Source organism: Oncorhynchus clarkii, chromosome 12 (assembly GCF_045791955.1).
Source record: "Oncorhynchus clarkii lewisi isolate Uvic-CL-2024 chromosome 12, UVic_Ocla_1.0, whole genome shotgun sequence".
Taxonomy (NCBI): domain Eukaryota; kingdom Metazoa; phylum Chordata; class Actinopteri; order Salmoniformes; family Salmonidae; genus Oncorhynchus; species Oncorhynchus clarkii.
In genome coordinates, this window is record NC_092158.1 from 30,687,210 (window position 1) to 30,700,389 (window position 13,180).

Below are 13,180 nucleotides of genomic sequence, written 5' to 3' on the forward strand. Positions count from 1 at the left end.
GGTAACTCTGGGTCTTCCTTTCCTGTGGCGGTCCTCCTGAGAGACAGTTTCATCATAGTGCTTGATGGTTTTTGCGACTACACATTTTCTGGATTGACTGACCTTCATGTCATAAAGTAACGATGGCCTGTCATTTCTCTTTGCATATTTGTGCTTTTCTTGCCATAATATGGGCTTGGTCTTTTAACAAATAGGGCTATCTTCTGTATATCACACCTACCTTGTCACAACACAACTGATTGACTCAAACGCATTAAGAAGGAAAGGAATTCCACTAAAGAACTTTTAACAAGACACACCTGTTAATTGAAATGCATTCCAGGTGACTCATGAAGCTGGTTGAGAGAATGCCAAGCATGTGCAAAGCTGTTATCAAGGCAAAGGGTGGATACTTTGAAGAATCTCAAATATAACATATATTTTGATTTGTTTAACACTTTTTTGCTATCTACATAATTCCATACAGTCAGGTCCATCAATATTTGGACACTGTCCAAGTTATTATTATTTTAGCTGTCTACCACAGCATATTGGAGTTGCTGTGAGCTGAATGTGCAGACTTAAATTTACAGATTTACATCCAAATCAGGTGAACGGTGTAGGAATTACAGCACATTTATATGTGACCCCCCCACCCCCTCAAAATTAATTGGACAATTGGCTGCTCAGCTTTTCCATGGCCAGGTGTGTGTGTTATTCCCTCATTAGTTCATTTACAAGTGTCACATAACAGTTTGCAAACAATGTAAAAAAATATATAAAATCATTGCGTTAATAAAGCCGCGTACAAACATGGTCTCTTTTTGCTTTTTTGAGGAAGGCAGCTCCAAACTGCAGGTGTTTCAGCCTAGCTCAGTGCTTTCTAAATACTTATTTTCCACCATAATTTGCAAATACATTTATTAAAAATCCTACTAATGTGATTTTCTGGATTTTTTTTCTCATTTTGTCTGTCATAGTTGAAGTGTACCTATGATGAAAATTACAGGCCTCTCTCATCCTTTTAAGTGGGAGAACTTACACAATTGGTGGCTGACTAAATACTTTTTTGCCCCACTGTATCTACGGTAGCTTTGATTGGACTGATCATGTTAACATCATACTTTCAAAATCTTAGCTAGCCGTCATCATCATGAATTAAGTCGACAATCTACTGGCAAATCTTTTTTAATCCTTGTCATATGAAGATAAATAATTAAGAGAAAATATAGATAAAACGAATCGGTGCTCATCGGCCATTGGAAATAAACATTACACAACAAGTTGGAAATTGCAAGCTCAACAATGAGTGGATTGGAGGAAATCATTGGCTATCTGCAAGCATTGCAAAGCAATCACTAGGCTGCTATTCAGTGGAGTGAGTGTGTGGTCCCAAATCTGTGTTTAAGGGTCTCTTTTCCAAGCTTAAAAACATTCAACATTGGCCATGCTGTCAATCCAGCATGATATCTGCCTCGCTCAAAACAACTGTTAACTTCGAACTGGGAAATCTGACTTCAGTGAGTTCAAGACAACTGGGAACTCTGAGAAAATATGAGCTCGACTTGGAAAGTATGTTTTGAATGGTCATCCAACTCGGCATTGTAAGTCGGGACCTCAGGCCTCTTACTAGAGCTACGACCTGAAGATCACTGAGGTTATCATGATTCAACGTTGTTTTTTTCAGAGTTCCCAGTTGTCCTGAAAGCACCATAAATCCAGATAATCCCAGACTTTGATGAAAAATTTGCCCACGAAAGATCGCCGCGCCACCTTCCTGTTCAAGTGAGCACAGCACAACAAGGTGAGTCCAAAATGTCTTGTATGCTGCTGCATAAATGATGTAATATGCCAGGGAGATATGTATACTGTAACTAAGAAAGTAATACTAAGTGTGTGTTGTGTTCTAAGCTGTTAGTAGCCCATGTGCCTCACGCCAAATAATTTGGTTTCTTTTCCACTCTTAATTTTGCCCACTGTTCTGACTTGTTGGTGCACATGTAGCCTATAACCTGTTTTAAAGAAGAAATGTAATCATTGAATATTGTAAGAGCTTTCATTGTCTGCTTATATGGCCCCTTTATTTATCATATGGTTCTGACTTGGTGTACAGGGAGAACACTGTAAGAACAGCCCATGTTCTGATTTCTGTTGCTGAACATTTCGAAAGTGTTGAACAAATAGTAATATTGACTACGTCTGTCCTAGCTTGCTCATTAATGTCTTAATTCGAAATGATGGATTGCCTCTTCCACTTTTCGTACCCTTATGCCATAGTTGTGTACATCTTAATTTTCAGTAGAAACCATGTTTGTTTAAGCAAGTCAGCCATATCAGTTAAGTTTCCTTAAAATGCAGTAAATGAGGCTGAAGGAATTGTTTCGCTGCCAGACAAGGCTCCGCTGATAGCCAGGTGTAGCATTGGTAAGATGTTGGGACTGCTGTTGGGACAGCTTTATTTAGGCCCTAACAGTTTGTGGGCACCGTTTGTCACTGTTATAGTGCAATTAACATATTGTTTAATGTTGTGTTGTGTAGTGGCTTTGCTGGCATGCATCCCCAATTTTTTGTTTGCCCCACCAAGATTTACATGCTAAAATCACTACTCGTAGCCGTACACACCAACAACCGTCGTTTTATATAATAACACAAGAATGATATGCGCCCCAGTACGATATATACAAGTCTAAAGGAAATTAAGCCGTACATTCTTTTTTTTTTGCCAAACAACCAGTTACATGAGGGAAAACCAATGAATACATAATTCTGGCATGGCATGGGTCTGTTGTGACGCCTCTAGCACTGAGATGCAGTGCCTTAAACTGCTGTGCCACACGGGAGCCAACTTGTGATTAACACGGACCTCTCCACAACTTTTTCCATTAATTTAAAAATAAGTTATCTCTGCAATAGTAACTCCAATCCTCATGAAATAGTGTTTTGTGTTACTGCAAAGCTTCTTTATAATTTGTAATTTAAAGTATAACACCAGAACCAAAGTTTAATTTTGTTCCCTAACACCCTACCACATGCAGTAGCATATGTAATGTAGGCCAATTTAGACTAGGCTAAATATTGAGTATTCATAATATTTAGACGACAGTAGATGGCTGTTAGGAAAATAGATCATGTTTACATGGAGATATCAGTAATTTTACATAAATAATATGCTTACTACAGTTGTTTTCAGTAACATGAGGTTTTATTACAATCGAAAACGCGTTATTATGGTCCAATAACAATAAAATGTCCCTCACGCCCACCGGTGAAATTATTATGCAGCGATGGTGGAGAAGAAAATAGCAGGTAATGTTTGGTGGTGTTTGTTTTCTTAAACTGATTCATCTACTCTGCTGTTGGTGATCAATTAAAATGAAAAAATTACTCGCAGCATGTCCTTACGCTACACTAGTGAGATCCCATTAGCACACTCTCCAACTAGATATCACAATGAAAATAAACGGCATGTTGCTCATCCTCCGCGCGCATCTCAAGATCAGTAACGTTAGTAACGGTCCGGGGCAAATTCAAAACCCACCATTGTAATTTACAATACTTTATATATTGATTGTACAGTGTCCTCTTAATTGATTACAACAATTCATACTAAATACGTTATTTTTGCAAATTCATATTTTGTTTCCTATCACATCCTTTTTTTTTTTACAGTGCGATCCCAGGACCCAGGCCAGCGGCGCGTTTTGGACTGCGCTACGCGCCAGCGACGCTTAACCAGACAGCTAGAGGCACTTGAAAAGGACAATTTCCAGGATGATCCTCATGCCAGCCTACCCCAGCTGGCCAAGAGGCTCCCTCAGTTTGATGACAGCAATGAGTCTGGTAAAGGAAACATAATCAGATCAGAGATATAATATTACTAATATTCCAAGACGTTTTGCAATGACTGCTCTGTCAATTCATGACTCACTCCACTCATATCTTCAGGCAAGAAGAGGAAGAAGACAAGAGGAGATCATTTCAAATTGAGATTTCGGAAGAACTTCCAGGCTCTACTGGAGGAAGAGGTGAGGTCCATAAGTCAGCCCCCTCTGCAGCTATGCTTTCCTCCCCTCCCTTCAATTATCTGCTCCTTCTCTTTACAATCCTTCTCAGTTTCATTCCCTCTCCCACCTGCTCCCTGTAGGAACTAAGTGGGAATGAGGGACCTAACTACCTGACTGCTTGTGCCGAGCCCTCCAAACTGCCGCAGCGCCACTTCTGTGCCGTGTGTGGCTTCCCGTCTCCCTACACCTGCATTTCCTGTGGGGCACGCTACTGCTGTGTCCGCTGCCTGGGCACACATCATGAAACCAGGTAAAACCACTGACGCTGCAGAGGGCTCTTCTCTTTTGGTTTAGTGTTGTTAGTGCTATGATGGGTAGAACTTGTGAGAGTTATTCCACTCTTAATTTAGCACCATTTTCCATGACTCCCTCTCTCCCTCCTTCTCTCACAGGTGTCTGAAGTGGACTGTGTGATGCTCTCAGTTGGTACGTGTGAATGGCTGCCTCATTTTATTGCTTGATCATATGTCATCCTGTCATCAACTGAAGGACAGGTTTCTTTTTTGTGCAGCATCAGAGTATCTGAATGAGCTGTATGACTCCCGTCCAGTCAGTCTGAATGATCTGTATGACTCCCATCCTGTCCGTCTGATTGAGCTGTATGACTCCCGTCCAGTCAGTCTGTATGAGTTATATGACTCTCATCCAGTGAGTCTGAATGATCTGTATGACTCCCATCCTGTCCGTCTGATTGAGCTGTTTGACTCCCGTCCAGTCAGCCTGTATGAGCTATATGACTCTCATCCAGTGAGTCTGAATGAGTTGTTTGACTCCCAGTCAGTCTGAATGAGCAATATGACTCCCATCCAGTCAGTCTGAATGATCTGTATGACTCCCATCCTGTCCGTCTGATTGAGCTGTTTGACTCCCGTCCAGTCAGCCTGTATGAGCTATATGACTCTCATCCAGTGAGTCTGAATGAGTTGTTTGACTCCCAGTCAGTCTGAATGAGCAATATGACTCCCGTCCAGTCAGTCTGAATGAGCTGTATGACTCCCATCCTGTCTGTCTGAATGAGCTGTATGACTCCCATCCTGTCCGTCTGATTGAGCTGTATGACTTCCGTCCAGTCCGTTTGAATGAACTATATCACTCTCGTCCAGTCAGTCTGAATGAGCTGTATGACTCCCGTCCAGTCAGTCTGAATGAGCTGTATGACTCCAGTCCAGTCAGTCTGAATGAGCTGTATGACTCCCATCCAGTATGTCTGAATGAGCCATATGACACCCATCCAGTCAGTCTGAATGAGCTGTATGACTCCCTTCCATAGCACCAGACAGTGGCTGAATGGGGACAGTGCTGTTGCTATCGCAACAGGCATGTGGTGATCTAATGGGAGCCCCTGCATGAGATAGCGATAACTCAGAAAGTGAATGGTGTTCACTCCATAGTGTGAGTCTGCACTTTAGCCTAGGCCTGAATTTGACAATCATATACTGAACAAAAATCAAAACGCAACATGCAACAATTTCAACCATTTTACTGAGTTAAAGTTCATAAAAGGAAATCAGTCAATTGAAATCAGGTAATTAGGCCCTAATCTATGGATTTTACATAACTGTGCAGGGCACAGCCATCGGTGAGCCTGGGAGGACGTAGGCCCACCCACTTGGGAGCCAGGCCCTGCCAATCAGAATGAGTTTTTCCTCACAAAAGGACATTATTACAGACAGAAATACTCCTCAGTTTCATCAGCTGTCCGGGTGGCTGGTCTCAGATGATCCTGCAGTTGAAGAAGCCGGATGTGGAGGTCCTGGACTGGCGTGGTTACATGCGGTCTGCGGTTTTGTGGCCGGTTGGACGTACTGCCAAATTCTCTAAAATGACATTGGAGGCGGCTTATAGTAGTGAAATTAACATTCAGTTCTCTGGCAACAGCTCTGGTGGACATTCCTGCAGTCAGCATGCCAATTGCATGCTCCCTCAAAATTTGAGGCATTGTGTTGTGTTTTATAGAGTGGCCTTTTATTGTCCCCAGAACAAAGTGCACCTATGTAGTGATCATGCTGTTTAATCAGCTTCTTGATATGCCACATCTGTCAGGTGGGTGGATTATCTTGGAAAGGAGAAATGCTCACTAACAGGCATGTAAACAAATTTGTGCACAAAATTAGAGCAAAATATTATTCGTGTGCGTATGGCAAGTTTCGGGGATATTTTATTTCAGCTCATGAAACATCAGACCAACTCTTTACATGTTGCGTTTATATTTCTGTTCAGTATAGATTCAAATCTGGATTTTATTAACAGGGCACTTTTGACGCCTCAGTGCAATTTTTTTAATTTATCAACAACAACAAAAAATACCTTGTATGAGTGATATTTGTCTAAAAGCAAAAAAAGGACACTAATTATTAAAACCTTAAACCAGCACTTGGGCCATGAATATTTTTTAATAGAAAGACGATATATTTACAAACACTTTAGACGGGCTACTTTTGAGCAGTAGCCAAAAAACTAATTTCTGAACTTGTGGCAATATCCTGTGGTCTAAGTGGACCCTGACCACAAACCATATTTATTGAAATGGATATCAGCAGTAAGTCATACTTTCAATATATTACTCTATTACAGATAGTCAGTACTCGGCAGCTCTACTGCGGAAGTTATTCCAAAAAAAGGTAGAGTTATTATAAGTGAAAGAATGTTATGATCACAGACAAACTGCTCAGATGCTGCAGGTGGCTACGAAGTCTGATTGATTGTACTCAACATGTATGCACAATATTTATTTTATTTTATAAATCCTTAGTCACACAATCAATCTCTGTTTGTTAGATAATGGAGAGTGCATCTTAGAGTTATTCAGATTCATGGCTAAGTTATTGCTACATATTAAGCACATGCACTGTTCCCTTGTAGTCATTCTTACAGTAAATTCAGTCAAAAACAAATTGCCTGGCAGCTTTGTATATTCAGGAATCGATGATTGGGACATCACTGGATCAGATCCTGAGTTGGAATGCGTTCCTTTCATTCAAGTAGTCTCACTGTGGAGATTGGTAGGCTACAGTATCTGACTGATAGGGACAGAAGGGCATCATGACAAAGTAGGTAATTCACATAGTCCTTGTGGGAGCAGTTTTAATGATTGGCCTTCATGCTCTGCAGCTCGTGGCTGTCTGAGAGTCCACAGCTGGCCTTGTGTCCATCCAAGAGCTTGGCTAGGGCCTCCATGTAGAGGTCATGATAGAGGTCCACTTCCTCCTGAGTGGGGGAAGGCCATTTTGGCACTGGGATAGGACCACCCACTGAAGAGGAATACACAATGAAAAAATGGGTGAAGCAGAGTGAGATATTTAACACAATGTTGCTGTACATACTGTATACCATAGAGAATGAGAGCATTTGTTCAAATCTACACAAGCACTGCGTTCTACAATCAGATTACTCAAAGCGTTTTTCTGTGAATATGTGAATTGCAAAGGTTTCTATCAACTTACTAAATTACTTCTGAAGCCACTACTTCTGCACACTACTGTGTAACAGAAAAAAACAAACCTCAGTTACCGAAGGCGACTCTGTGGAAGAGATTGTGCATCATAAGACATTTTCAAAATTACAAACAGTGGTGACAGGGCAGTGGTAAGAAATCCAGAACCAGTGTTCACCCATTAACAGACACTGGGCAAAGCCCATTATCTTCTTAAAGAGTTGCTGTAACCTCCAGCCCACATTTCCATCTGAGAAGATCACCTTGTGGAAGATATTGTTCTCCCCATACGAGTAGACGAGCATCAGATCAGCACTGATGAACAACGAGAGAGATTAGAACTGACCCGCTGAGTTATTATGGGTCTCTCTATCTAATAAATGTACAAATAAGTCATTCATAAACCCAGCCTAAAGCAGTAAGCCAGGCAGCTTGGTGGACCTAGGGATCAATAATGTAGCTATGGGATGTATGGTTGAATTATTTTATAACTACAACACTGTGCTTTCCTGTGAATTTGTGGCCTTTCACTACAGGTCCATTCATAAAATAGATAACTCACCCAAACTCCAGAGTCACCCGGACAAAGCCTTTCCTCTGCTTCATAACCACAGTGTTGACCCCAAGCAGACTCAGAAGAGACTCAGCAGCGCCCCCTATCACAATCACTACCGCATTGCCTTTCTCACTTTTAGCACCTACTGAGCAGAGGCAAAGAGAGATACAGATTGAGGAATAGAAGCTGGGACATTAATGTGTAGAAACAGTGTTCAATGCTGTAAAATGAATAGAGGGGTGTTTAAAATGATTAAGACCAAAAATAATCCTGTCAGTTTAGAAAGTTTGGCATATTCACCATACATACACTATACATACAAAAGTATGTGGACACCCCTTCAAATTCGAGGATTCGGCCACACCAGTTGCTGACAGGTGTATAAAATCGAGCACGCAGCCATGCAATCTCCATAGACAAACATTGGCAGTTGAATTGCCCTGCTGAAGAGCTCAGTGACTTTCTGTCATAGGATGCCAACAATTCAGTTCGTCAAATTTCTGCCCTGCTAGAGCTGTCCCGGTGAACTGTAAGTGCTATTTTTGTGAAGTGGAAACTTCTAGGAGCAACAACGGCTCAGCCGTTGGTCGACCACACAAGGTAATCTATAGGTGAAAGAAACGCAGGTGAGGTGCTGGCTAGCGGAGTGGACACTTTTAAAAAGTAAAGGAGAGCTGCACACTCTAGGAGTGTACTCTCAGATGCAAAAAAAAAATATATATTTTTATGTCCAACGTTTCGACAGACAAGCTATTTCCATCATACCCTGATAAAGACAGCTTGTCTGTCGAAACGTTGGAACATTATTTAATTTTTTTGCATCTGAGCACCTAGAGTGTGCAGCTCTCCTTTATTTTTTTAAGTAGACCATACAAGGTCACAGACTGACGAGTAAATATCATCTGTCCTCAGTTGCAACACGCTACAGAGATCCAAACTGCCTCTGGAAACAACAAGCACAAGAACTGTTCGCCAGGAGCTTCATGAAAGGGGTTTCCATGGCCATGCAGCCGCACACAAGCCTAAATTCACCATCTACAATGCCAAGCGTCGGCTGGAGTGGTGTAAAGCTCGATGCCACTGGACTTCGGAGCAATGGAAACACGTTCTCTGCAGTGACGTATCACGTTTCACCATCTAGCAGTCCGACGGACACATCTGGGTTTGGCGTCTGCCAGGAGAACGCTACCTGTCCGAATGCATAGTGCCAACTGTACAGTTTAGTGGAGGAGAAATAATGGTCTGGGGCTGTTTTTCATGGTTCGTGCTAGGCCCCTTAGTTCTAGTGAAGGGAAATCTTAATGCTACAGCATACAATGACATTGTAGACGATTCTGTGCTTCCAACTTTGTGGCAACAGTTTGGGGAAGGCCCTTTGCTGTTTCAGCATGGCAATGCCCCAGTGCACAAAGCAAGGTCCATACAGAAATGATTTGTCGAGATCGGCGTGGAAGAACTTGATTGGCCTGCACAGAGCCCTGACCTCAACCACATCAAACACCTTTGGGATGAATTGGAATGCCGACTGCGAGCCTAATCGCCCAACATCAGTGCCCGACCTCACTAATGCTCTTGTGGCTGAAGAGAAGCAAGTCCCTGCAGCAATGTTCCAACATCTAGTGGAAAGCCTTCCCAGATGAGTAGAGGCTATTATAGCAGCAAAGGGGGTACAAACTCCATATTAATGCCAATGTTTTTAGAATGAAATGTTCGACGAGGATGTTTCCACATACTTTTGGTCATGTAGTGTACCTTCATTGGGAAGTAGTCCCTAACATGCTTTGCTCTTTCCAGTTTCTCACAAATGCAGTTCTCCTCCCCCTGGTGGTGACAGTGCAGTACTGTCACATAATCAAATAAAGTTACACACAATCAGGAATGAGATTTTTGTTTACTGTTTACTTGAGAGTTAAAGATGCAGTCCTGGATCTTAATTAAGCACAGCAAATTTGTAACATATTGTACGATTGGATTTGTAACATGCAAATTGCCATACGAAATGGCCGACGTAGTACATAATTGGATTACGTGGTACACAATTGGATGATGTGGTACACAAAAAATGGGGACCCGTTTTGGCTTTTGTGCCATATGAAGTAGAGAGTAGACAGCGGGCACAGAGAGGTTAACATAAGGTACACCGTCAACCCAATACAATCCAGACCTGAGGAATAGGGGATGGTGAGTGAGTCCACAGGAAGGGATGCAAAATATGAGTCACTTAGAAATGTCCTTTTTTGAAAGAAAAGCACATTTTTTGTTCATTAAAATAACATCAAATCGATCAGAAATACATTGTAGACATTGTTAATGTTGTAAATTACTATTGTAGCTGGAAACGGCTGGTTTTTAATGGAATATTTACATAGGCGTACAGAAGCCCATTATTAGCAACCATCAACCATTGGACTTGGGAGGACATGAGAGAACATGAGACCCTTCCTTGGCGGGAGTCGCCAAGGAGCATGGAAGGACACCGGGGACCACGGCCACAGAAACCCCATGGAGCTGGTGGTCGAGCAGCAGAGTGTGCCAGAACCTGTTTGGGAGTTGGAGGAGGAATTTAATGAAAGATTTCGGAGAGAGGTGGTAGCGATGAGAATGCTGCCGCACAGGTGTGCTGAAGTCCGGTGCCATCTGCACCGGTTTTACGCATCTGGCCTCCAGTGCGCCTTCCCAGTCCGGTACGTCCTGTGTCAGCTTCCCGCACTCGCCGTGAAATGCGTGTCACCAGTCCGGTGCCACCTGTGCCGGCTCCACGCACTAGGCCTCCAGTGCGTCTCCCCAGTCCGGTACATCCTGTGACTGCTCCTCGCACCCTCCCTGAAGTGCGTGTCACCAGTCCGGTGCCACCTGTGCCGGCTCCACACAACAGGCCTCCGGTGCACCTCTCCAGTCCGGTGCGTCCTGTGCCTGCTCCCCGCACTCTCCCTGAAGTGCGTGTCACCAGTCCGGTGCCACCTGTACCGGCTCCACGCACTAGACCTCCAGTGCGCAGTCCCGGTCCAGAGCTTCCGGCGACGGTCCCCGGTCCAGAGAGTCCAGGCACGGAGTCCAGTCCCGCTCCATGGCAGGAGCCTTCCTCTGCGCCGGTGTCCAGTCCAAGCACGGCGTCCAGTCCCGCTCCATGGTAGGAGCCCTCCTCTGCGTCGGTGTCCAGTCCAGGCACGAAGTCCAGTCCCGCTCCATGGTAGGAGCCCTCCTCTGCATCGGTGTCCAGTCCCGATCCTAGGCCGGAACCTTCCTCAGCGCCGCCTCGCCGATGTCCAGGCACGTCGTACAGCCCGGTGCCATGGTCGGATCCGGGGTCTTGGGGGGGCGGGGGGCTTCGACCCGCACCAGTGCCGCCACCCTGACTCTAGTCACCCCCCCCCAACCCTCCCATTTGGTGTCACCTTTGGGCCGGGGCATGACGTGGGGGTGTTCTAGTTTTACATTTCTATGTTGGTGTTTTGGTTTGGTTCCCAATTAGAGGCAGCTGGTAATCGTTGCCTCTAATTGGGGATCATATTTAGGTAGCATTTGTCACACCTGTGGTTGTGGGATATTGATTGTTTGTGTTAGTGTGTTTGGGCAATACGTCCTCACGGTCTTTGTAAGTTTGTTATTTTGTTTTGTTAGTTTCACTTAAATAAATATGTGGAACTATACTCACGCTGCGCCTTGGTCCGCTCATTTCCAAGATCGTGACATACTGAAAATGTGTTTGGAGTTCCCTTTCTAGCTAATAGGCGATGCTAGAGTTTCTACTTTCTCTTCCAATTATAATTTGGAGGTCAAAATAATTAACTGTCTACCAAATCTATTCATTTTAAAATGTTTATTACTTCTCCTTGCCATTATCATTCACCTGATGATAAAGACAAGATGTGAAGCACTTTTTTTTTTTTTGCTAGGGTCTGGTTCGCCGGTTTACCTGGGAGGGGGTCCCTGGGCAAGAAAAGGTTGAAGACCCCTGCTGTAGGCCTACACCCTGTAGAGACAGAAGGGCGCTTCCGAAGGGGTGTTTTGAACACCACATCTGGCTTTCAGAGGTTGTGAAATATGAAAAACAAGGTGTAGACTTATCACCAAATATGAATCCATTTTAAAAGGGACTCACTATATGCTACATTATCTTGTACATGATTCTCATTAATTTGACTACTCATTATCCTCCATATAACTCTGGCGCAATTCTCAAATAGGCAACTGGTGCTCTACAGGCCTAGCGTTACCTGTCGCCCTTCAAAGAGAATAAAGCACTAAAGGTAGGCCTATAACTATTTTATCTATCTAGAAAGGGTATTGCACTTATACCCTCAGCTTTCTCAAATTTCTTCCATCTCCCTGCTTTGGAGCTTAGCCATACACAGTACATAATGGATATGATTTCTCCAAGTGATATTTACACATAATCATAGAGAATCTATGGCTACATACAGACAATGAAAACACTTTAAAAAACTTATCAGGAGGAACCAGGTAAAGTACTACAATTTTCTCTGGTAAAGACTATTTTCTCTGGTAAAGACTATTTTCTCTGGTAAAGACTATTTTCTCTGGCAAAGACTATTTTCTCTGGCAAATACTATTTTCTCTGGCAAAGACTATTTTCTCTGGCAAAGACTATTTTCTCTGATAAAGACTATTTTCTCTGGTAAAGACTATTTTCTCTGGTAAAGACTATTTTCTCTGGTAAAGACTATTTTCTCTGGTAAAGACTATTTTCTCTGGTAAAGACTATTTTCTCTGGCAAAGACTATTTTCTCTGGCAAAGACTATTTTCTCTGGTCAAGACTTAGAAAACATGTAATGGACTGATGCCTGGAATCATTCTTAAGCCGTAAAACAATACAGGTTTTTAAAATGCTCCACTACATGGCAGTGCCTTGATTACTTCTGGAAGTTTGTTTTGCACAAAGACTTTTCCGACATTGTTCACTATCCAGCATCAACTTATTTTTGTTCCATTTTTGTTCCATTGCCAAGGCAGCAGCTACTCTTACTGGGGTCTGGCAAAATTAAGGCAGTTATACAATTTTAAAAAGATTACAATACAATCATTACAGAAGTCACAACATACTAAGTGTGTGCCCTCAGGCCCATACACCACTACCACATATCTACAATGCAGAAATCCATGTGTACGTGTGTGTGTATAGTGCG

General features: G+C 43.0%; 1 protein-coding gene across 1 annotated transcript; it reads left to right on the plus strand.

The window, feature by feature from the left end:
* Window positions 1–3,263: 3,263 nt before the first annotated feature.
* On the plus strand, window positions 3,264–4,569 carry LOC139421980 (zinc finger, HIT-type containing 1). Its single transcript, XM_071173122.1, has 5 exons — window positions 3,264–3,285; window positions 3,649–3,819; window positions 3,925–4,004; window positions 4,124–4,293; window positions 4,436–4,569. The coding sequence occupies exons 1-5, from the start codon at window positions 3,264–3,266 to the stop codon at window positions 4,455–4,457; spliced, it is 465 nt and encodes a 154-aa protein (XP_071029223.1). The 3' UTR covers window positions 4,458–4,569.
* The last annotated feature ends 8,611 nt before the right edge of the window (window positions 4,570–13,180 follow it).